The sequence below is a fragment of the Schistocerca nitens genome, chromosome 2 (assembly GCF_023898315.1).
Source record: "Schistocerca nitens isolate TAMUIC-IGC-003100 chromosome 2, iqSchNite1.1, whole genome shotgun sequence".
In the NCBI taxonomy this organism is placed as follows: domain Eukaryota; kingdom Metazoa; phylum Arthropoda; class Insecta; order Orthoptera; family Acrididae; genus Schistocerca; species Schistocerca nitens.
The window spans coordinates 372,722,403-372,749,630 of NC_064615.1; the positions used below are offsets into that span (position 1 = coordinate 372,722,403).

Consider the following 27,228-nt stretch of genomic DNA (forward strand, 5'->3'; position numbering starts at 1 on the left):
AAAATTCTTTCCTTGGTTTGTATGTACTACATGATACGATTCAAAGTAATTAATACAGTGCTTATACAATTGTCATTGTCTTTAAACCACATTTCCATACTATTTATAGCTGCTATGTGCACTATCCAGTATTTCAGAATGAGAGCACTTAGTGACCTGCAAAAAATTTTACACATAATTTCAAACCTATAAGAACTTTTCTCACTGATAACCCTCACAAAATAATGAAAGAAAAAAGTTTATTACTTTCTACATTTTTGCTGTTCATGCAATAAAACTGTCATGAAAGACATGACGTCATGATGTTTACATTTATTGCTTCTTTGCTATTAACTATATATGAAACACATTTAGAACACAATATCCACATATGCTGCTGAATATACCTACAACCTTATATCATTCTAAGACATATAGTTCTGGAGATATGAGGGAAGGAGAGGAGGAGATGGATAGGTAGTGGGGGAAGAGGAGATGGACATAGAAAAGAAAGGTGAGGAGATGCGTAGAGAAGGGGGGGGGGGGGGGGCAAAGAAGGCAGAGAGAGGTGGAAGGAGGAGATGGATTAATAGAACTGAAATAAATATATACCAGGGCAATGATGGGTACTCATCAAGTCAAAAGTATAAATAGTCATCAAATGTCAGTCTTTACATAAAACTCATGATTTTACTGACCTGTATGACAACAATACCTTATAAATTTAATTAACAGATACCTCTCCTCTGATGAAACCACTCATTCGACTCTCCAAACCTGTATTGTCAGTTCGTACCCCGACAACGTCCAGTCTCATTGTAGACATTTAGCAGCCTACAGACAAATACTAAACTAAACTCCTCCTGAACAGGCCATGAAGGCCCAACAGTACTGACCAGCCGCCGTATCGTCCTCAGCCCATAGGCGGCACTGGATGCTGATATGGAGGGGCCTGTGGTCAGCACACCGCTCTCCCGGCCCTATGTCAGTTTCCAAGACTGTCACAGACAAATAGTAGTGGTAATAAGAAGTACATCATTCCATTTAACCATGAGTGTATGTGGTTTGATTTCATTATGATGCCCACCTGTAGGTGCTATAGAGTTTGGAAAAATAGACAAACTAGTGAGCTATTGTAGGTGTGTATATTCTGCAGCAAGGCAGAGCAATCTGTAAATTTGTGCAACTGGGAATGATAGAACTGTGAAGAAACTTGCCATAACTAAATTAAGAAACCATTAATAAAAGCATACACTGGGGAAAATTGAGGACTACTGTAGTTTCTAAATTCTCACGTCTGCCATAGAAAATGAGCAGTGGGAACATAGGACAAGAGACATAATACATCATAAGGGAATAAACTGCTACTTTAGTAATTATATTGTTTCTGATCCCCAATTATTGTCTCCACAGTTCTGAGCCAGTCCTTTTTTCCATCTGTTTTATGTTTTTTGTACTTTTTCCCATGACCCTAACTTTTTGATTGATTGTTTTTGAGACAATGGGTCACATGGCTTTAATATGCCAAATATTCTCTGAGACAGCTACACAGTGCAAACAGGTTTCCAAAATAGTACCAACAGTATTGTCTCATAATATTCTCAAACAACTAGAGTGATAATTCAAATGCAGCAAAATAGGTTGGATCTTCTGGCAAAAAATATTTTTTATCTTGCAAGCACACTTAAAAATGGAAATGAGATTAGTGGAAACAGTGTTATTGTAATGGTAATGCTTTCTAAATAAATAAATAAAAACTTGATTATGGCAAAAGATTTTTTATGTTTGCAAGATCAAACATCTCCCTGTTTCTCAACTGGAAGTTGGTCTGCACATTTCACTCATGTTGTGATTGTAGCTCTGTCATAGCTATGTATTGTGAGAAAACTGAGCATTAGCATATACTTATCTTGAGACTTGTGCTGGTTGGCATGGAAACAGTGTAGTTGTCTGCTCCAGGTTCTGACTTTCCAATGTGTAGTTTCTATATAAAATGGGTCTGTCATTTCCTAGAGAAAACCACTGATTGTCTAATTCCCATGAAGACTTTTGTTTATTCAGTCAGTGAGTTCATGTCAGCTTTAGGTGATAAAAAATTTCACAAGAGGCAACACTTTGACATAAAAGTGTACTACCAAAGTACATCTTCCATCTTTAACACCCAAACAACTTCTGCTTTTTAGCTTCTGAGTATGAAACAAAGTGGACTTATTCTGAACTTAAATAAGCAATTACATTTCAATCTCCTTATGCAGGTGAAATGGAAGACTATATCTATGATAAAAACTGAACAGACACTGATGCTTTTCAAGAACTAATTCTAGATTGAATTGATGTTAATTAATTACAAAAGTATGAATTATAGATCCTGTGTTTAACAGTACAATGAAAATGGCTCTAGTAGCAGTAGTGAGAATTCTTTAAACAAAGTTACATTTTTATGTTTGTATTTCTCTGCAAGTGACTTTCAAAGTTTTGGGTATTACTTTAGAAGCATAAAAACCCAAATGGAAATCTAGTATCAGCAGTTTTGCAAATCAAATGAGTTTAGCACAACTCATATTGAAATTGCTTCATAACCTATTACTTTTGAATATTTGCATTTTTTCAAAAGTGGTTGTAATCATGGCTAATCATAAGAATATAAGCCAAATATTATGATATTGTGTAGACATAGGTATCACAAGTGTTATATGCTGACAAATGCAAGTGGAAATGATAGTAAAGAACCTGTTCCACGATGACAGTTAATACACTATTCGATATCTGATCAGATTCTCTATTTAAGTAACCAATACTTGGACTAAAATGTTACAGAAGTCAGGTAAAATGTTGTTAATGTACTAACTACAAAACAAAATGAAAACATTACCAAAATGTGGTATGTAGAACAAAACAGTAAGACTTTTCTGCAGAACTGTATGTCTTGTGAAAGACTGATAAGAATAAGGTGATAAGAAGTATTGTATATGGAGCCATACAGATTGTCATCTCTCACTCCATTTCTAAGTGGAGCATGAAAAATGGAGACAAATAATGGTATCTAGAACCTACCCAGTGCTTTGTATTCTACAGTAACTTGTAGAGTTTAATTTATTAGCTCAATACTGTATATATTTACCAACTTTTGTGACATCCGTTACACGTTTCTTATGATCTAACACACCACATTTTCAGAATTATAAGCCACCTGGAGCAAAGGATATTCCTGTTGACTTTCGAATTAAGCTTAGAAAAAATGCACCCAATCCAGCAGGAGTTCTTCGTTCTAAAGGTAATGTAAAAATAATATATCCACTTTTTTATGTTTATTGATGAAGGCATTTTAGAAAGTAACTGTGAACCGAATATTTTGAGAAAACTATATTTCAAGTCAAGGGAGTAAACACGAGGCATGGATGCAAATTATAGTATTAGTTCTATTCCAGTAGTAGCAGTAAGAAGAAGATGATATACTTTTCATGTCCTATGCATGAATAGGAGGCATAAGGACAAGTTAGAAAATCTGTTAGCAGAAATGTAAGATGGTTCACCAGCACACGGTGACAAATCCCTGTGGTTACTGTGGTCAGGTGAGACACTGGTTTTGGGTAAAATTCAGACAGACAATAGTAAAACGAATTAAATTGATAGAGACTGTTAGTTCATCTTATGAGGATATACACTGAAGAGACAAAGAAACTGGTACACCTGACTAATATAGTGTAAGGCCCCCACGAGCACGCAGAAGTGCTGCAACATGACGTGGCATGGACTCAACTAATTCTGAAGTAGTGTGGGAGAGAACTGACACCATTAATCCTGCAAGCTTGTCCATAAATCTGTAAGAGTACAAGGGTGTGGAAATCTCTTCATAACAGCATGTTGCAAGGCATGTCCAAAAATTCTCAATAATGTTCATATCTGGGGAGTCTGATAGCCAATGGAAACATTTAAACTCAGAAGAGTGTTCCTAGAACCACTCTGTAGCAATTCTGGACATGTGGGGTGTTGCATGGTCCTGTTGGAATTGCCCAAGTCTGTTGGAATGCACAATGTACATGAATAGATGGAGGTGATCAGAAAGGATGCTTGCATACGTGTCACCTGTCAGAGTCATATCTAGATGTACCAGGGATCCTATATCACTCCAACTGTGCACCCCACACACCATTACAGAGCCTCCACCAACTTGAACAGTCCCCTATTGATATACAGGGTCCATGGATTCATGATGTCTCCATACTCATACACGTCCAGCTGCTCGATAAAATTTGAAACAAGACTCATCCGACCAGTCATCAACCATCCAATGTTGGTGTTGACGGCCCCAGGAAAGATGTAAAGCTTGGTATCATGCAGTCATCGAGGGTACATGAGTGGGCCTTCAGCTCCGAAAGCCGGTATCAATGATGTTTCATTGAATGGTTTGCAGGCTGACACTTGTTGATGGCCCAGCATTGAAATATGCAGCAATTTGCCAAAGGGTTACACTTCTGTCATGTTGAACAGTTCTCTTCAGTTGTCATTGGTCCCATTCTTGCAGGACCTTTTTCTGACTGCGGTGACATCAGAGATTTGATGTTTTACTGGATTCCTCATATTCACAGTACACTTGTGAAATGGTATTATGGGAAAATCCCCACTTCATTGTTACCTCAGAGATGCTGTGTCCCATTGCTCTTGCGCTGGCTGTAACACCACATTCAAACTCATTTAAATCTTGATGACCTGCCATTGTTGCAGCAGTAGCTAATGTAACAACTGCACCAGATACTTGTTGTCTTCTATAGGCGTTGCCGACTGCAGTGCCATATTCTGCCTATTTACATATCTCTGTATTTGAATATGAATGCCTATAACTGTTTCTTTGGTGCTTCAGTGTATAAACAGGGTGGTCCATTGATACTGACCAGGCCAAATAGCTCACGAAATAAGCATCAAATGGAAAAACTACAAAGAACGAATCTCGTCTAGCTTGAAGGGGGAAACCAGATGGCGCTATGGTTGGCCCGCTAGATGGCACTGCCATAGGTCAAACAGATATCAACTGCATTTTTAAAAATAGGAACCCCCATTTTTAATTACATATTCATGTAGTACGTAAAGACCACTTGGACCACTTTTTTCGTTTTGTGATAGATGGTGCTGTAATAGTCACAAACGTATAAATACGTGGTATCATGTAATATTCCGCCAGTGCGGACGGTATTTGCTTTGTGATACATTACCTGTTTTAAAATGGACCGTTTACCAATTGTGAAAAAGGTCGATATAGTGTTGATGTTTGGCTATGGTGATCAAAATGCCCAACGGGTGTGTGCTATGTATGCTGCTCGGTATCCTGGATGATATCATCCAAGTGTCCAGACCGTTCGCCAGATAGTTACGTTATTTAAGGAAACAGGAAGTGTTCAACCACATGTGAAATGTCAACCATGACCTGCAACAAATGACGATGCCCAAGTAGGTGTTTTAGCTGCTGTCATGGCTAATCCGCACATCAGTAGCAGACAAATTGCGTGAGAATCGGGAATCTCAAAAACGTCGGTGTTGAGAATGCTACATCAACATCAATTGCAACCATACCATATTTCTATGCACCAGGAATTGCATGGCAATGACGTTGATTGTTGTGTACAATTCTGCCACCGGGCACAAGAGAAATTACAGGACGATGACAGATTTTTTGCACGCGTTCTATTTAGCGAGGAAGTGTCATTCACCAACAGTGGTAACGTAAACCAGCATAATATGCACTATTGGGGAAACGGAAAATCCATGATGGCTGCAACAAGTGGAACATCAGCGATCTTGGTGGGTTAATGTATGGTGCGGCATTATGGGAGGAACGATAATTGGCCCCCATTTTATTGATGGCAATCTAAATGTGCAATGTATGCTGATTTCCTACATAATGTTCTACCGATGTTACTACAAGATTTTTCACTGCATGACAGAATGGCGATGCACTTCCAACATGATGGATGTCTGGCACATAGCTCGCATGCGGTTGAAGCGGTATTGAATAGCATATTTCATGACAGGTAGATTGGTCATCGAAGCACTGTACCATGGCCCACATGTTCACCAGATCTGACGTCCCTGGATTTCTTTCTGTGGGGAAAGTTGAGGGATATTTGCTATCGTGATCCACCGACAATGCCTGACAACATGCGTCAGCGCATTGTCAATGCATGTGCGAACATTACGCAAGGCGAACTACTCGCTGTTGAGTGGAATGTCGTTACACGTATTGCCAAATGCATTGAGGTTGACGGACATCATTTTGAGCATTTATTGCATTAATATGGTATTTACTGGTAATCACGCTGTAACAGCATGCATTCTCAGAAATGATAAGTTCACAAAGGTAGATGTATCAAATTGGAACAACCGAAATAAAATGTCAAAATGTACCTATGGTCTGTATTTTAATTTAAAAAACCTACCTGTCACCAGCTGTTCGTCTAAAATTGTGAGCCATATGTTTATGACTATTACAGCGCTATCTATCACAAAGGGAAAAAAGTGGTCCAACTAAAACATTCATATTTGTTTATGTACTACACGAATATGTAATAAAAAATGGGGTCTCCTATCTTAAAAAAAATGCAGTTGCTATCTGGTTGACCTATGGCAGTGCCAACCTTCGGGCCAACCATAGCGCCATCTGGTTTCCCCCTTCAAGCTAGACAAGTTTCGTTCTTTGTAGTTTTTTCGTTTGATACTTATTTCGTGAGATATTTGGCCCAGTCATGATCAATGGACCACCCTGTTTGTATATAGTCATCCAGCATCAAACTTTACACTCAGTCAAGACATAATCATATTCAACCAGAGGTTGCCAAATCACCGCAATACTGTTGGAAAAATGATTGTTAATTGTTTAGATTCCCTGGGGTTTATACAGGTTTTGTGAAGATTAATGAAAAATGTAAACTGAAGCAGGTTAATATGGTTATCAGTGTAAAAATAAATGTTCATTGATTTTATTTTGAATATGGACGCTCTCAACTCATTTATTTAAAATTTTACCATCATAGTTTTATTCAACAACTGAACCACAGAGAAGATATTATATGAAGCATGGGTGTCAGTCATTTTACAAAATGAATTTTGGTTTGATGCCCTTAACCTGCCTGCCCAGATAGTGATATCAAATTGCCTTCCAGAAGCCTTAGTACGAATGAAAAACACCAGTCTGAAATTCAAATGTATAAATCTGAGAACACATAAATGTTGTTGTTGTTCATCCCAAAAACTATCCACGCTAATATATCTTGGGCAAGTGCTTTCATATCTGCTACTGCACCCTACATACGTTTGAGTCTGCTTACTGTCTAGGTGTGGTCTTGCTCTGTAATTCTTACATTCTGCACTTCCCTCCATTTCCAAATTAACTATTCTCTGATGCCTCAGGAAGTTTCCTGTCAGCCATAAAGTTCTTTTCTTGACAATTTCATGTAGTATCTCTTCCTTAGTTGCTCAATCCAAGGATCTGATCTTCAGCTTTCTCCTGTAGCATCACATTTTTCTATCCCCCATTTCCATATACTATTCATCATCCATGTTTCACTGCAGTATTAGGTTACAATACAGATAAATATTTTCAGAAACAATTCCCTAATGATTAATTTATATTCAACATATAAAATTTATCTTTTTCACGAAAGACAGGAAAGATTTTCATCCTTTTACTAGTCTAAATTTCATATTCTCTTTACTTCTGGCATCATCCTTTTTTTATGTTACATTCATAGTAAAACTCATATATTACTTTTAGTAGGTCTCTCTCAGTTTCAGATGATCTTACAATTCTTTTGCCACCTCTGTCAGAATTGCAATATTATCAGCAAACTTGAAATTTAATTTCTTTTCTCAGTTTCTTCTTGGTTTCAAACAATGGAAAATCCAAGCTAGACTAACAACAATTTAAATAATGAAAAATATTTTGACTTGCGAGTTTAGCAACTACAATGTTAGAGTTAACAGTCTAGAAAGCTTTGATAAATTCAAAAAGTGCATAATAGTCACCTGTTGTTTATCCATAGCTAGTTTCAGTTCATCAGTCACTTTTATAAGAGCAGTCATTGTCATGCTGCAGTTTTGCTGAAAACCGGACTGGTATTTGATGTTAAATAATTAATAAATAAACTGTTCATGAATTATGTACTCTAGAACCTTGGGTAAAGCTAGTAGAATGCAAATAGGTCTGTAGTCAGAGGGCTGTTTGGTAGTTTCTTCTTGGATAGTAGTTTCTTCTTGGATAGTAGTTTTATGAGTCTCTGCTTCCAGGCTATTGGAAAGAAGCTGGAGGTCAGAGAATGTTTGAAAATATCCATTATTTTGGCCAGTAGAGGATTGATGAGAAGATTGATCAATTGCACTGTTATATTATTGTTCCCTGCAGCTGCCGAACAAATTTGTGAAATTGACTTCCACACTGTGTTTGGGCTTACTGTACCAAACATTGATGCTTTAAGAGTATGGTTGGTCTGTGCACTTGTGCATTGGTCAAGTAAAGATATTGGCTTGGTGAAATACTCATTTATATCCTCAGTAGGAACTGGAGGTTCAGCTGCAGTTTTGGGTCCACCTATTCCTAGATCTCATAGTTTTTGCCACAGGATAGCAAGTCTATGAAAGTGCTCAGTTAGTGAGAGGGCTTACCTGAGCTTGGCATTTCTCACAGATTGATTAACTTGACAGTAGTTACTTGTAGATGAGATGATTATCAGAACCCATTTGTATGTTCTGTGTGCTGCATCTCTGACACACATAAGGTGTTTGAGGTGGTCTGCAAGGCATAGTGCAGGTTTTCTTCTTACCCTTACTATTTTTAGAGGAGCATGTTTGCCATGTAAATTAGTTAGCCTCTTAGTGAAGTTGGATACTTTATTATTTATGTCAAAGTTATTTCCTGCCATTATCTGCCAAGAAATGTCATAGGAGTCAGCTGTAAGCTCAGACATATTCATGCGCATAAAATCTCTAAAAGTCACCACTTGCAGTTTGATCTTTGGGCATTGTAATGAATAAGTCATGATTAGTACATCAGGAACGACAAGCCAGTGCAGAAATATGATTGCTGCGAATTACTGTAGTTGGAGCTCTGGTTGCCAATATATTGATAAATGTACAAATGTCTACTGTATGACGAATAGGCCAAAGTGGAATAAGTGTAAGGTTTGAGTGGGAAAGTATGTCCTCATATTTTGACACAAATGAAGAGCTGTTTAGAAAATTTGTGTTTGATATCTCCAGTTACAATTACATGTTCATACAGAGATTCAAGGTTTTAGAGTGCAGATTCAAAGCTAGAGAGGCCCAAAATTAGGTCTATTATATAATACATGGATGAGACAATTTCTATTGAGCAGTTTAATCTCAATGAATGTATATTCATGCCACTCTTTCTCCTTTTTAGACATGAGCATGACCTTGGGGAACAAATGTGTAAAGAAGTGGGATACTGAAGTACTGAGGAATGGTGAGATGCTTTTGAAGTTCTCTGCGACTATAGAGAGTGCAATAAAGAATGCCATTGTAGGCAGTTCAGTTAAAAAATAATCGACGTCTCTAAAAAGGGTGATTACAGAAGTTGGAGAGATTAACGTAGGTACAAGGAAGAAGGCTGCAAATAAATATTGGGTAACAGAAGAAATACTTCAACTAATTGACAGTTGAAGGAAGCACAAAAATATTCAGGGAAATTCAGGACTACATAAATATAAATCACCTAGGAATTCACCTTCAAGTGCAGAGGGTAGACTGTGTATATGGAATGAGTACACTAAAGGACTCTACAGGTGGAAAGACTTATCTAATGACATGATTGTGGAAGAAATAGGTGTTGATATGGGAGACTTCGGGTGGGGGGAGGTGGGGTTCAATATTAGAGTTAATGTTTGATACAGCTTTGGAAGACTTGCGATCAAATAAGACAGGAAGGATGGATATCATTCCTTCAGAATTTCTGACATCTTTCGAGGTAGTGGCAGCAAAGTAACATTCAAGCTTGTGTGTAGAACCCATGACTCTGGAGGCATACTATCAGAGTTTTGGAGAACTATTAATCTTGAAGATTGCAAGAGCAGATAAGTTTGAGAACTATCACACAATCAGTTTAATGGCTCATGCATCCAAGTTACTGACAATTATAGTATACAGAAGAATGAAAAAGAAAATTGAGGATCTCTTAGATGACGATCAGTTTGGCTTTTGAAAAGGCAAGGGCACCAGGAATTCTGACATTGTGATTGATAATGGAAGCAAGATCTAAGAACAAACAAGGCATGTTATAGGAGCAGTCAACCTGGAAAATCATAAAATAATGCAAGATGTTTGAAATTCTGATAAAAATAGAAATAAGCTGCAGGGAAAAATGGGTATCATACACAATGTTCAAGAACCATGAGGGAACAATAAGAATGGAAGAACAAGCATGAAGCGCTCAGATTAGAAAAGGTGGAAGATATGTATGCCGTCTTTCACCCCTACTGTTCAATCTGTACATCACAGAAGCAATGATGGAAACAAAAGAAAGGTTCAGGAGTGGGCTCAAGATTCATGGTGAGAGGCGCTCCGTCCATATTTATACGGGTACCCTTCCTTTTTCACGTGCTTCGTCTGGTTTGAATCGAGTGCTTATTTTGCTTTGATCTGATAAGCACCGTTTTCTTTGTTATAGGTGTTTACGTTACTCTAAGCAGAAAATTCATTACTGTACTGTGTCATGCATTGTTTGTCGCATTCTGATAGTGCGTGTTTACGGCCTGTCGGCACTTGCGGCATGGCTTGCTTTTGTGCGCGCTACCGCCGCTTACAATTAAAAAAAAAAGAGAGGAATCGTCTCATTAGCAAAACAATGGCAAGAGACTGCTATTTGTTGTTACTTACACTGCTGCTTTCTTTGATAATGAACAACAAGAGCCAAATAATAAACTGCGTATGATAGAACATGTTCTGAACGAGAGTTAGGTGAAAATATTTCTCCGTTTGAACATCTTTGCGGCCGCTTTTTTAGTACATCAAATTCTGCACAGAAATTAGAGTCATCTTAGAATTAAAAATCTAGTCAGTTGCCGTGCTTCATTTCTGACTGTATCACTATTAGGCATAAGTATAATACGAATATAAACATGACACGATACGTATATTCTTCTGCGTATGCTGTTGTCTCACTCTAGTTTTGTGGTTTATTAGGCAAACAGGATTTAAATGAGATAGCAGCAAACATGAGAGAATACATGGCAAAATGTTGATATTCGTATTATTCTCATGGTGAAGAGAATACTGCATGTGATTCACATTTCATCAGGTTCCTATTAGCAACCATCTCTTCTCACAGGTAGGAAAAAATTCAGAAAGTAGAGTTGGCCATATTGACAAACATCCCAAACAGTCTTGCCAGTCAGATTTTCGTAGTACATTGAAATTCTGCTACATTCAATGATGAACAATACGGAATTTGTATTTACTTTGTTGGATAATGTATAAAAATGCACTGGTCGAAACTCGGGGCGGAGAAAAAAGGCTCGTCTTCCACCTTTTTTTTTATTTACTGACGCAGAGGTTTTGGCGCCAGTATTTATCTTTGTGCCTACAAAGCATGCCTGTGTTGCTACATATATTCAACGGCAGAAGTTAGTTGTGGCGGCACCTACCAACATTTTTCAGAACTTCTGCTTGCTTTGCAGTCGATTCTAAGACGCAGGCGGCTTTTTGGATTACAAAAACCGGAAAAAAAGTGCGACTTGTATTCGAGTAAATATGGTAGGTTTGGAGCAAGGAATTTCCATCAAATTTTTTGTGAAAAAGGGAATCAAGTGCTCAAAAACATTTGAAATGTTGACAGTGGCATATGGTGAGTGTGCTGTGAGTAAGAAAGATGTTTACAATTGATACAAGTTCTTCCAAGATGGCCGAGAAGATGCCAATGATGAACCTTGCTCTGGATGCCCCAGCACATCAACAACAGATGATAATATCAAAACTGTGAAGAAAATTGTTTTGGAAAATCATCAGATTACCATAAGAGAAGTTGCTGAGGATGTTGGAATATCAATCGGCTCACGTCATGCAGTTGTTTTTTGATGTTTTGGGCATGAGGTGTGTGTCAGCATGTTCCAAAGTTTCTCAATTTTTATCAGAAGAACTGTCAAATGAGCATCACTCAGGAGCTCTTGAATATCAGTGATGATTCTGATTTGCTCAAAAGGGCCTTAACTGGTAACAAAACATGGGTTTACGATTATGACATTGAAATCAAAGCCCAATCCCAGAGAGCCAACACCAAAACAAGCACGCCACATTCGATCAGATGTCAAAGTTTTGCCCACTGTTTTGTTTCAATTACTGTGGCATCATGAATTTTTTCCTCAATGTCATACAGTCAATAACAAGTATTACCTTGATGTTATACGCCATTTTCGAGAAGCAATATGCAAAAAATGTTCGGAATTGTGGAAAAACAAATCATGACTTTTGCATCACGACAATGCACCTGCTCATTCATCGTTGCTTGTGAGAGATTTTTTGGCCAGAAACAACACAACAATCATGCCTCAAACACCACATTCACAGGATTTTGCCCCTTGCAACTGTTTTTGGTTCCCAAAACTGAAGACACCTATGAGAAGATGAAGATTTTCATTGATTGCGGAAATAAAAACTGCATCTATGGAAGTAATCAAGTATCAAAAAGTGGTAGTGAGAAGTGCTTTGAGGATTGCAAGAAGCATTGGCACAAGTGTGTTGTATCTGAGGGGGGATTACTTTGAAGGGGACAACATGAATATTGATGAATAAATAAATATTTTTTCATAAAAATATAAAATCACCTTACTTTTTGAACACACCTCATATAGGGAAGTGGCATCAACACCGATAAGCAGTGTCGGGTGGCAAAGGATCAGGAACTGTGGACAGTCGGTGGAGGGAAGTGTTGGTGTCTTTTATGTAGGAGTGTTAGGTTACAGGTAATAGGCTGAAGGTGTTGGTCTACAAGAGCAGAGATTCTCTGTGTGGTGGCACAGTAACCAGTCACAATGAGGCATCCTGGGTGGTTGGGTTATGAACTTTAGGAAGCTTATGGAAGTTGGGAGTGCAGGGAGTGGTAGGTGTGAGCAGAGAGATAGATGCACCTAAAGATTTGTGGAATGAGTGAAAGATTTGTGGTATGAATGGAGATCCCTCCTACATTTCTGGAATTGGGTCACTTTGGCAGGGCTTGTAGGTAAAAGTATTTAACATCTGGTAAAGTCCCTTCACCAGGTAATCCCTGCAGTTCATAACCACAGTAGTGTATCATTTGTTGGCAGGTGTGATCAGTTTTAAGGTGTTGGACTGCAGTTCTTTCATGCAGATGTGAGGTGTTTTTCATGTTGAGGAATTTTAGGAATGATGGTGAGGCAAGGTTTGAGACTCTGGACAAGGCTGTGGGATAATTTTGACCTGTAAAGGCTTCAGTGAGACCCTTGACATATTTAGAAACAGACTAGTTGTCAGTACATATGTGATGACCACAGGTGACTAGTTTATATGGTAGTGATTTATTGCTGTGGAATTGGTGACAGCTGTTGATGTGGAGGTATTGTTTATAGTTGGTAGGTTTGATGCTGACAGAGGTACTGCTGTAGCCACCCTTGGCTTGTTGGGCTGAAGAGGACAAGTGATGTGAATGGTAGAGAAGAGGTTGTGGTTCTGGTGGAAAGAGGATAGGATGTACTTACCCCCAGACCATATCACAAAGATGTCATCATTGAATCTGAACCAGGTGAAGGGTTAGGGATTCTAGGTGGTTAGGAAGAAATTCTCTAGAATACGTTAGAATTGGATGGTACCATGTGAATGCCAATTGCTGTACCATGAATTTGTTTGTAGGTGATGAATTCAAAGGAAAAGTAGTTGTGGGTGAGGATAACATTGGTCATAGTGATCAGAAAGGAGTTTGTAGGTTTGGAGCCAGTCAGGGGCCAGAAAAGGTTGCACTAGTCAGGGGTTGGAAAAGGTAGCACTCAGTAGCAGCAAGGCCATGCACATTGGAGATGTTAGTCTAGGGGAGGTGGCATCAACACAGATGGGTAGAGTGCCGAGTGGCAAAGGAACAGGAACCCTAGAGAGTCAGCGGAGGGAATGCTTGCTGTCTTTTATATGGGAGAGTAGGTTACAAGCAACAGGCTGAAGGTATTGGTCCACAAGAGCAGGGATTCTCTCTGTGGGAGCACAGTAACCAGCCACATTGTAGTGTCCTGGCTGGTTGGGTATATGAACTTTACGAAGCTTGTTGGAGGTAGGCCTGCTGGAAGTGGTAGGAGTGATGAGAGAGATAAAGTCAGAAAGAGGTTATGGAATTGACCTAAAGATTTGAGGAGCAAGTGGAGATCGTACTGGATTTCTGGAATGGGTCAAGTTGGCTGGGCATGTAGTTGGACATATATATGAGCTGGCAGAGACCTTCCACATGCAGCTTATAACCACAGTGATGGTGACTTTGTTGGCTGATAGTATTATAAGTTGAGAATCAGTTTTTAGGTGGTGGATTGGTTTCGATGTTATTATGGAATAATGGTGAGGCAAGGTTTGGGATTAGGAAATTTTGGTAAGTTAATGGATGATTTGGGACCAATGGGGTGGATCGTGTTTGGATGGAAGAATGACCTGTGTCAGAAAGGGTTCATTGTTAATTCAGGATTGAGTCTGACTGGTAGCATTAAAGATGAAGAACTTTATCCAGTGTAGGGACTGGGAGAAGGCCTTTAAGAGGCCCAGCATGGTTGAATTTGGGCATGTGGCCTTTGGATAGGATTGATATTTCTGTGGGAGTGAGGCTTTTGGAGGACATGTTCATGACTGTGTTGTGGGTCTGTTAAGTCCCTGGCTTCTGTACAGTGGCAGGAGGGAGTTTTTGAGGATGTGTGGCGGTAGATAGTGGTAGTCTAAGGTGGGAGTATGAGATGAACAAATTGGACAGTTCTTTGAGGTTGGGTAGTAGATGCTACTCTAGTTTCTGTTCTGGAGGGCAAAGGCTTTAGTCTGGGAGATGGTATGCAGAAATTTGGGACTGCATAGCAGGAGAATTTTTTGGAAGAAGAGGCAGTAGTGCAAGGATGTTTGGGCCTGATTTATATGGTTCGGGAGGACTAGGTTGATGAGGGCTGTGGACTGATGGAATCTAAACAGATAGAGATCATTGTGGAAGAAGGGGATGCACACAGAGAGGGGTTATTTGATGGTCAGACCATCTGGAGGGATCCCATGAGCTAGGCAACAATGCAGGAACAGGCTAAGTACAGGGAAAGTTTTCTGTATTGGATCAGATCGAAGGAGCAAGGATCCATAATCAAAGATAAAAAAAAGTAAAGACATGAAAAGAATCACAAAAAAGATGAAATACATGAAGTACAGTGAAAAAGGGTAAACTTGACTGAGTAGGGCCTGTAATAAAATTAAGAAAGGCCAAAATTGAAGAGAAAATGTAATGAGATCTAAGTGTGGCACAGAAAGATACAGAAAGACATGCAAAATGTGCATCATATGTCTACATGCTCATGTATATACTTGGTGCAGCATCAAGAGTTTCACATTCTTCGTGCCAATAAATTATCCCAGGATCTTCAAATTGATCATACTATCTTCCTTCACCCACTGACATCATATAATTCAGTTACATGTGCTTCCCTCTCTGTACACACACGTCCACCCACTGACCAGCACCTCACTCTATTATCATCTTTTGTTCATTTTTTCACATTGATGCTGTTCTGTTTTCACTTGAATTCTGGTTCATTATTGTTTGTCACTATAGGTCTTACTCACTCAGGTTTCATCTTTCTCACTATGCTTCATCTGTTTCATCTTTTTGTGACATATTCACATATTTTTACATAATTTTACACATTTTTACTCATTTTTTATCCTCCGCTGTGGATCGTTGCTCATTCCATCTGCACCTATGCGAAAAAGTTTCTTATCACTAGCCAGAAACCAGTCCTGCATTCTGTACTTGAATTGTTGCCTAGCTCTTGGAATTCCCGGATCGTCTGACCATCCATTATACATCTCAGGACCAAACATCCTAGCGCAACTGCCTCTCCATCCATAAAATTCTCCTGCTCTGCGATCCCAAATTCCTGGGTCCCATTTCTCAGACTGAAGCTCTTGACCTAGGAACTAGAGCAGCCTCAGTCCAAAACCAACAGTGAACCCTTTCTGATTCAGTTCATTCCTCCATCCAACCCTGAGCCACCTCCACTGCCTCCAAAACACACCCTGTTAACTTTCCAGAATTTCCTAACCTCAAACATTGCCTCGCTACTATTGCCCAAATCCCTCCACATGGAAACTAACCTCACATCCACAGAAAAAACTGCAATCCACCATGTAAAAACTGATCTTGACCTTATAATCCAACCTGCTGACAAATGATGCCCCATTGTGGTAATTAACCACAGGGATTACCTGGTGAACGGACTTCACCAGATGTCAGATACTTCCATCTACAAGCCCTGCCAATGTGACCCCATTCCAGAAGTATAGTAGGATCTCCATTCACTCCACAAACCCTTTGGTCCAACCCAGTACCCCTCCCCTGAGTCTGTCTTTCTCCTCACCCCTACCATTCTCCACATCCCCAACTTCTACAAACTTCCTAAAGTTCATAATGCAACCACACATGATGCCCCATTATGGCTGGTTACTGTGCCCTCACAGAGAGAATCCCTGCTCTTGCAGACCAACACCTTCAGCCTAACACACATAACCTACCCTCCCATATAAAAGACACCAACCCTTCCCTCCACTGACTCTCTACAGTTCCTATTCCTTTACTGCCCAACACTCTGCTAATCAATGTCAATGCCACTTCCCTCTATACTAACATCCACCAATGCCCATGGGCTTGCTGCCACTACTGATCACTACCTTTCCCCACCACTAACTGACTCCAAACTTACTACCTCCTATGTGGTCACCATGCCAATTGTGATGGTGGTTTGAAAAGTTTTCAGGATCACCATGAGAGGTCAGCACTAGTGCAATGAGTTGTTCACGTGATATTCATTGGACTATTTCCTGTAAACACGTGCCACATTGGTGCTCTTGGAAAGTACATCATAATGAAAGGTATGAAAGGCAAAGGACATTCATGCTGATTTCCTGAATACACTGGAGGCCTCTGCTCCCTCATATCCAACTGTTGCCAAGTGGACAAATGAATTTAAATTTGGTCAGGAGAGCTTAGATGATGACCCATGCAGTGGTCGGCAAAGATGTGTCACTACTCCAGAAATCATTGCAGAAATGCACAAAATGGTTATGGAGTATTGCTGATTGAAAGTGCATGAAATTGCTCATGCTTGCTAGATGTCCTCTAAAAGGGTATATCACGTTTTAACTGAAGAATTAGAAATAAAAAAATTATCTGCAAGACGGGTGCTGCGACAAAACAGTGTGCGTCCGCACACATGTACCATCACCATGGCAAAATTACATGAACTAAGGTATGAATTGTTGCCACAGCCACCTTATTCACCTGCTATGGCTCCATCAGACTTCTATCTCTTGCCAAAACTGAAATTTTTCTTGGTGGATGAAGATTCAATTCAAACAAAGAATTGATGGGCGGAGCTGACAACTATTTTGCAGGCCTGAAGGAAACTGATTTTTGAGATGGGATCAAGGCATTAATCTACAAAGAGACTACATTGAAAAATAAAAAAAAAATCAGTGATGTATGTACTTTTCTCTATTCTGTTCCAATAACTTTTCAAGCCACCCTCGTATACCCTCACTCACAATTACTTCTTCTTTGAGGGTATCACCTACAAACAAATTCATAGTATAGCAATTGGTATCTGCATGGTGCCATCACACTCTAACCTGGGGCATCTAGATCAGTTGTCATCGAACTGCAGTCCACGGGCTGCATGCAGCCCTAATAAGTATTTATGTGGCCCATGATTCTCAGCTGTATTTTATAATAGTAAGCGTGTAGCCACTAACAGCTCAATCCAGAAATGTCAACTAATGTTAAGAGCTTCTTAAGAGTTGTAGTTTTCTTTATCAGTAACAAACAAAAATACAGAGACAGTAATATTTTAAGATGAGCTTAATTTTAATTGATGCTGGTGTATTTGATCATGAGATAAGTAAAGTAAGAGAGGCGTAAGTAGTGTGATCACTACGGGGTTAGAGGATGTGAAAGAGGGAATAGTTTGTTGGTTGCCTGCCTATACTGACAACTCAAGAATGTATACAACACATAATGATCAGCTGATAAGGTATTAACTTTGACACGGAAGTGACCATAGTGGTCTACATCTACATCTATATCTACATTTATACTCCGCAAGCCACCCAGCGGTGTGTGGCGGAGGGCACTTTACGTGCCACGGTCATTACCTCCCTTTTCTATTCCAGTCACGTATGGTTCGCGGGAAGAACGACTGTCTGAAAGCCTCTGTACGCGCTCAAATCTCTCTAATTTTACATTCGTGATCTCCTCGGGAGGTGTAAGTAGGGGGAAGCAATATATTTGATATCTCATCCAGAAACGCACCCTCTCGAAACCTGGCGAGCAAGCTACACCACGATGCAGAGCGCCTCTCTTCCAGAGTCTGCCACTTGAGTTTGCTAAACATCTCCGTAACGCTATCACGGTTACCAAATAACCCTGTGACGAAACGCGCCGCTCTTCTTTAGATCTTCTCTATCTCCTCCGTCAACCCGATCTGGTACGGATCCCACACTGATGAGCAATACTCAAGTATAGGTCAAACAAGTGTTTTGTAAGCCACCTCCTTTGCTGATGGACTACATTTTCTAAGGACTCTCCCAATGAATCTCAATCTGGCACCCACCTTACCAACAATTAATTTTATATGATCATTCCACTTCAAATCGTTCTGCACGCATACTCCCTGATATTTTACAGAAGTAACTGCTACCAGTGTTTGTTCCGCTATCATATAATCATACAATAAAGGATCCTTCTTTCTATGTATTCGCAATACATTACATTTGTCTATGTTAAGGGTCAGTTGCCACTCCCTGCACCAAGTGCCTATCCGCAGCAGATCTTCCTGCATTTCGCTACAATTTTGTAATGCTGCAACTTCTCTGTCTACTACAGCATCATCCACGAAAAGCCACATGGAACTTCCGACACTATCTACTAGGTCATTTATATATATTGTGAAAAACAATGGTCCCATAACACTCCCCTGTGGCACGCCAGAGGTTACTTTAACGTCGGTAGACGTCTCCCCATTGATAACAACATACTGTGTTCTGTTTGCTAAAAACTCTTCAATCCAGCCACACAGCTGGTCTGATGTTCCGTAGGCTGTTACTTTGTTTATCAGGCGACAGTGCGGAACTGTATCGAACGCCTTCCGGAAGTCAAGGAAAATAGCATCTACCTGGGAGCCTGTATCTAATATTTTCTGGGTCTCATGAACAAATAAAGCGAGTTGGGTCTCACACGATCACTGTTTCCGGAATCCATGTTGATTCCTACAGAGTAGATTCTGGGTTTCCAAAAACGGCATGATACGCGAGCAAAAAACATGTTTTAAAATTCTACAACAGATTGATGTCAGAGATATAGGTCTATAGTTTTGCGCATCTGCTCGACGACCCTTTTTGAAGACTGGGACTACCTGTGCTCTTTTCCAATCATTTGGAACCTTCCGTTCCTCTAGAGACTTGCGGTACACGGCTGTTAGAAGGGGGGCAAGCTCTTCCGCGTACTCTGTGTAGAATCGAATTGGTATCCCATCAGGTCCAGTGGACTTTCCTCTGTTGAGTGATTCCAGTTGCTTTCCTATTCCTTGGACACTTATTTCGATGTCAGCCATTTTTTCGTTTGTGCGAGGATTTAGAGAAGGAACTGCAGTGTGGTCTTCCTCTGTGAAACAGCTTTGAAAAAAGGTGTTTAGTATTTCATCTTTACGCGTGTCATCCTCTGTTTCAATGCCATCATCATCCCGGAGTGTCTGGATATGCTGTTTCGAGCCACTTACTGATTTAACGTAAGACCAGAACTTCCTAGGATTTTCTGTCAAGTCGGTACATAGAATTTTACTTTGGAATTCACTGAACGCTTCACGCATAGCCCTCCTTACGCTAACTTTGACATCGTTTAGCTTCTGTTTGTCTGAGAGGTTTTGGCTGCGTTTACACTTGGAGTGAAACTCTCTTTGCTTTCGCAGTAGTTTCCTAACTTTGTTGTTGAACCACGGTTTCGCAGTAGTTTCCTAACTTTGTTGTTGAACCACGGTGGGTTTTTCCCATCCCTCACAGTTTTACTCGGCACGTACCTGTCTAAAACGCATTTTACGATTGCCTTGAACTTTTTCCATAAACACTCAACATTGTCAGTGTCGGAACAGAAATTTTCGTTTTTATCTGTTAGGTAGTCTGAAATCTGCCTTCTATTACTCTTGCTAAACAGATAAACCGTCCTCCCTTTTTTTATATTCCTATTAACTTCCATTTTCAGGGATGCTGCAACGGCCTTGTGATCACTGATTCCCTGTTCTGCACTTACAGAGTCGAAAAGTTCGGGTCTGTTTGTTATCAATAGGTCCAAGATGTTATCTCCACGACTCGGTTCTCTGTTTAATTGCTCGAGGTAATTTTCGGATAGTGCACTCAGTGTAATGTCACTCGATGCTCTGTACCTACCACCCGTCCTAAACATTTGAGTGTCCCAGCCTATATCTGGTAAATTGAAATCTCCACCTAAGACGATAACATGCTGAGAAAATTTATGTGAAATGTATTCCAAATTTTCTCTCAGTTGTTCTGCCACTAATGCTGCTGAGTCGGGAGGTCGGTAAAAGGAGCCAACTATTAACCTAGATCGGTTGTTGAGTGTAACCTCCACCCATAATAATTCACAGGAACTATCCACTTCTACTTCACTACAGGATAAACTACTACTAACAGCGACAAACACGCCACCACCAGTTGCATGCAATCTATCCTTTCTAAACACCACCTGTCCCTTTGTAAAAATTTCGGCAGAATTTATCTCAGGCTTCAGCCAGCTTTCTGTACCGATAACGATTTCAGCTTCGGTACTTTCTATCAGCGCTTGAAGTTCCGGTACTTTACCAATGCAGCTTCGACAATTTACAATTACAATACCAATTGCTGCTTGGGCCCCGCATGTCCTGACTTTTCCCTGCACCCTTTGAGGCTGCTGCCCTTTCTGTACTTGCCCGAGGCCATCTAACCTAAAAGCCGCCCAGTCCACGCCACACAACCCCTGCTACCCGTGTAGCCACTTGCTGCGTGTAGTGGACTCCTGACCTATCCAGCGGAATCCGAAACCCCACCAGCCTATGGCGCAAGTCGAGGAATCTGCAGCCCACACGGTCGCAGAACCATCTCAGCCTCTGATTCAGACCCTCCACTCGGCTCTGTACCAAACGTCCGCAGTCAGTCCTGTCGACGATGCTGCAGACGGTGAGCTCTGCTTTCATCCCGCTAGCGAGACTGGCAGTCTTCACCAAATCAGATAGCCGCCGGAAGCCAGAGAGGATTTCCTCCGATCCATAGCGACACACATCATTGGTGCCGACATGAGTGACCACCTGCAGATGGGTGCACCCTGTACCCTTCATGGCATCCGGAAGGACCCTTTCCACGTCTGGAATGACTCCCCCCGGTATGCACACGGAGTGCACATTGGTTTTCTTCCCCTCTCTTGCTGCCAGATCCCTAAGGGGCCCCATTACGCGCCTGACATTGGAGCTCCCAACTACCAGTAAGCCCACCCTCTGCGACCGCCCGGATCTTGCAGACTGAGGGGCAACCTCTGGAACAGGACAAGCAGCCATGTCCGGCCGAAGATCAGTATCAGCCTGAGACAGAGCCTGAAACCGGTTCGTCAGACAAACTGGAGAGGCCTTCCGTTCAGCCCTCCGGAATGTCTTTCGCCCCCTGCCACACCTCAAGACGACCTCCCACTCTACCACAGGTGAGGGATCAGCCTCAATGTGGGCAGTATCCCGGGCAGCCACAGTCGTAGCTGATCGGGGGATGCATGGGACGAGCTAGCCGTCCCCGACAAACCCCCATCCGGACCCCCACAGTGATGCCCATTGGCAACAGCCTCAAGCTGTGTGACCCAAGCCAACACTGCCTGAAGCTGGGAGCGAAGGGATGCCAACTCAGCCTGCATCCGAACACAGCAGTTGCAGTCCCTATCCATGCTAAAAACTGTTGTGCAAAGAACGTCTGAACTAATCTACAGAGAGCACAAACAATTCGACACAAAATTTAAATGGTTATTAAAATACAAGATTGCCTAGTAAATGCAGTAATGCTGCTACTTGCGCACTGCTGACACACTGCTCAGCGGCGGAAGGAGACTATGCAATTTTACACTATTCAGGTACTAAAACGCGATGCTACAACTCTCAAATACTACAATACGCCCGAAATTTATGAATTAAACAACACAAATACCAAAAACATGCAAAGATATTAAGAATTAAACTACGTAACAAATAAGTGAGCTAAGAGTATACGACTTGCTGCTGCAGCTGCTTATCCAACGGCGGCAGGGAACACACACTGCTTGCACCTCTCTTACTTTACTTATCTCATGATCGAATACACCAGCATCAGTTAAAATTAAGCTCATCTTAAAATATTTCTGTCTCTGTAGGTATTTTTGTTTGTTACTGATCAGAAAAACTACACTCTTAAGAAGCTCTTAACATTAGTTGGCATTTCTGGATTGGGCTATTAATTGCTACCTTTATATTATAATAAAATACAGTAGAGAACTGCTGGCCACATGAATACTTGTGAGGGCTGCATGCAGCCCATGGACTGCAGTTTGATGTTGCTTCCACAACAAGTCATCTTTCTTGATGTCAGCCTTCTCCTCAAGAATGGTTACATCAGTACCTCTGTCCACATCAAATCTACCAACAATTAATAACACCTCCACATTGAAAGCTTCCATCCATTCCACACCAAGAAATCAATTCCATACGCTAGTGGCTCTCACATCTGTAATGACAACCCTTTCTTAATATGCCAAGGGTCTCACTGAAGCCTTCACAGAATGAAATTATCCTCCCATTGTTGTCCAGAAACAAATGTCCTGTGTCTCATCTCATCAATCACCTTCCATCCCCCAGATACCCATTGTTTGACCACAAAAGCACTCTCATCTTGTGACTCAGTAATCCCCAGGCTTGGAGCAACTGAAACTCATTTTCCACCAGGGTTTTGATGACCTCCCTATGCCTTGAAATGAGAGATATCCTCCCTACCCCTCCCACAGTGGTATTCCACTGTCCACCCAACCTATGCAATATCCCTGTACATCCCTACCCCACCCCTCTTCCTTGAAACCCCTTGCCACATGGTTCATATTGCTGCAATAGACCTAGATGCAAGACATGTCCCGTCTAGTCTTGGCAGGGCATCTCCTACCCCATCAAAGGCAGGGCCACTTATGAAAACCAACTTAGCTGCAACCATTGTGCCACGTTCTTTATGGGTATGACAAATAACAAGCTGTCTGTCTTCATGAATGGCCACTGCTAAACTGTGGCCAAGAGACAGTTGTAGCACCCAGTTTCTGAACAGTTCCAAACATGATGTGCTTCACAGACTGCTTCGTAGGAACTCTCCCCACAACATATCCTTCATTCTTGTAACCCCCTGACCTCATCCTTTGCTGGTCTGTCTCTCACATGCCTATCCCCTCTCTTGCTCCCACTCCAGTACTACTCACATTTATTCTGTCAACAAACCTACATAGTCCTTCCCTTTCTCTACATATTTCCTCTCCCTTTCCTTCTCCCCAAGCACAGCATCCTGGTGTTGCTCCTAGCAGCACTATCCTGTCCCCATCATATCCATGTTTGCTCCCACTGGCAGCAGTAGTATCTTCCCCCAACCCTACCCGGAGTCCACCTCTCTAGCCACACCACACCTCTTCCTTACACCCGTTATTGCTGTTCACACCAAATGTAGTTAGTTACACTTTAGTTTCTGTAGGCAGTAGCCTGTGCTTGTGTGTTGTGAATGTGTGTGTGTTTTGTACTTCTGCAGATGGATTTTGTCCGAAAGCTGAAATATTTCTAGCACTCTTATTATTGTGCCCAACTGTGATTCAATACCTTCTTCATGTGGTGAGTAGCAATCTATCCTTTCGATATTGTTATTTTTCTATCATGGACTCTCCATTGTTTGATTTCATCTTCCACAGAAATTTGAAATGTCTTGACTGTTCACTTCTTGTAATGTTATAAATTAGGTGTTAATGTTTGAAACACACGCAACTTATTTTTTCACATTACTCTCTGAAAAATAAAGTATTACATTAACTTTGTTTTTAGCAACGGGTGAGCCACCAATATGCATGAGCATAGCACTGCCTATTGCTATAAGGCATGCTTTGAATTCAGCACGACAAGATGCTGAAAACACCACTGAATGGTTCCAAATGGGTAAGTTTATTCAAATTCACTGTTACCCTTTATTAATTAAAGTAAAATTTTCAGTAAAGATTTTGAGGATGTTTTATGTGTTATGAATCATACTAAAAATGTAAACTGTAATTATCTTTCCAAAAAATTTGAAATTAAGAGTTTTTCAGTTTAGATTAACTCTGATTTGATCTCTGAGACTTCTTGGTGTAAATAATTTATGGTGTGCTTCAGGGTGTACAGTCAAGCTATTTTTTCCATTTTATACACAGAGAATTTGTGACACCTGACAACTTATAGATGTCACTACAAAAGAGCTTGTCCGCCTCTATTTTCACATGTCAGATACACTCTCTGTAGATACTTGGGAATGGGTTGACAATATGACATGGTCACAAGCAGAATAAATGTAGTTGAAAATGTCTGCATACAAGAAAGCAAAATTCTATTGGTTGCACAAAAACTGAGACAAGATGTAGGAGCCATACAGTAATTAATCTCACTGACAAGCATCTTGATGAGGATAAAGTGAAGATTTTTGCTAAGGGGCTAAGTCCAAAATGTTGTCAAAAGTAGCTTACATCATCTCTGTGGAGCATGTTGTAACTTCAGTCCCACTGGAAGCATCAGAAGTGGTTCACTGCAAAACCCATAGACCGCTTATTGAGGCACCAATACCAGGACCCAAATTCTCAGAGAAAGAATGAGTAGCACTGAGATATCTATTGGGAAAAAAACTGATTGTGCCAGCTGACAAGGGCAATACTATGGTCATAATGGCATGTGTGGACTGCAATAAGAAGATTTCTAAACTTGTGAATGACGTTTTCTACAGACAGATAGGTGTCAGTCCTATGAATAAAATCAAGAGGAGGACAATGATTCTTAACAATGAGTTAGACTTGTCATGTTATGAAATTAAGGGCCTTATGAGGGAAACTCCTCATCACCCCCCCCCCCCCCCCCCCCCATTCAGATTTAGTGATACGTTGACACATGGGACAGGCCATCAAAAACTGAGCACAGATCGAGCATGGAAACGGGAAGAAGGTGTACTGAACTGTAGAAAAAAGAAGCAAAATAAAAACAGTGAAGAACCCAAATTTAGTGTGTGCAATATCGAGCAACATTAATAATAATAATAAAGATTTTATTGTCTTTAGGCCATTACAGCAATTGACAATGTCAAATGAAGATACAATTTATATTACAGTGTGATAAGGTATTGACTACTGAAATATTTTAGCTCATATTACAATAAATGTACAGTGGGTCATCTGTTGGATTACTGCATTTTACAGTTGAAGAATTCATTGATATCATAGAACGGGTGGGCAATAAACCATTTTGCAGTCTTTCTTTGAATGTATGTTCAGGAAGATCCTGTATAGCATGGGGCAGCTTATTAAATAGTTTGTGCCCTGTGACTTCATAGCTATTTATTGATTTTGATAATCTGTGGTAAGGTGTGTATATGTGTTTGATGCTTCTTGTGTCATAACAATGTACATTTTCTCTATGTTTCACATCTTGTAAGTTCTTCTTCGTAAAGATTAAGACATTGTATGTATAGAGGTTTATTACTGTCATAATTTTTTGTTTAGTAAATGAGGGTTTGCAGTGAGCCTTATGTGAAGAATATGTAATTATCCTAACAGCTTTCTTCTGCAATAATAGGATGTCATGTATATGACTACAGTTACCCCACAAGATAATGCCATAGGATATTATACTTTGGAAAAATGCAAAATAAGATGATCTGATGTACGTTTCAGGTACACAATTTCTGAGTTGTCTTAATAAATAAATAACTCTAGATAGCTTACTACTAATATAGTTTACATGTTGGCCCCCAGGATAACTTTTCGCCTAAATAAACTCCCAGGAATTTAACAGAACTAGGGTCATCAGATAGTGGCTTGTCTCTTAGAGTGAAGATTATCTGCTGAGTTTTATTTTCATTTAGCAGGAAACCATTCGCTCTGAACCAATATGTTGCATGACTGTTGTGTTGTGGTTATATGGTCATGGTGTTGGACTATGAAGAGGGGGGGGGGGGGGGCAGGTTCAAATCTCACTCAGCCCCACTTCTTTTTTTCACAAAATTGTGAACTTTCAGTCCTGTCATTGATGTGTCCATTCGCTGTATTGAAATTTGTGATGTGTTTGGTGCAATGTCAGTTTGCAACAGTGATATGTAACGAAGGGATCTCCAGATGCACATACCTTCTATTTGTTGTACATGAGTACTTCATATTATGCATCTTGTGCTATGTTTTGGATGGCGTGTCTCTGAATTCCTTTGTTGTAACATAGTTCACACTCATTTATTTGTTGTTTCACTATTCATCACATTTACTTGCCTCTGTAATATATTCCTACCATGTGACTTGTATTCTGTGATGAATTATGACATCAGGTGAGATGTCACATAGACCTCTCACAGAAATAAGTACCATAAATAAATGGGTGAGAACTATGTTACAACAGAGGACTTCAATGACTGGATAGAAAAGTAGTAATTTGGTGGGGGAAAAAAAGGAAGGAGAATGGAGGGAGATTTGAACCTGCATCTCCCCTTCACAGTCCAACTCTGTGACCATACACGATGTCTTTAATTGTGCTCAATCTTGCACACATTAAATTTGGACTGTTCACTATTTCTATTTTGCTTCTTTTTTTCAACAGGCAGTATACCTTCTTCCTGTTTTCATGTTAGATCTGTGTTCAGTTTTTGATCAGCTATCCAATAGGCCAACTTAGCACGAAATCTGAGGGGGGTGTGATGGGAGTTTCCCTTGTTAAA

The 27,228-nt window shown here is 40.4% G+C and overlaps 1 protein-coding gene across 3 annotated transcripts in view; it reads left to right on the forward strand.

Annotated features, from left to right (window-relative positions):
• The window catches only part of LOC126236198 (uncharacterized), a 316,623-nt gene that overhangs the window by 280,862 nt on the left and 8,533 nt on the right, over positions 1-27,228 (forward strand). For all 3 annotated transcript variants that reach the window (XM_049945307.1, XM_049945309.1, XM_049945308.1), the window contains exons 25-26: positions 3,157-3,253; positions 24,333-24,443. In XM_049945307.1, coding sequence (XP_049801264.1) covers positions 3,157-3,253; positions 24,333-24,443 — 208 coding nt within the window. The remainder of the gene's footprint in view (positions 1-3,156; positions 3,254-24,332; positions 24,444-27,228) is intronic.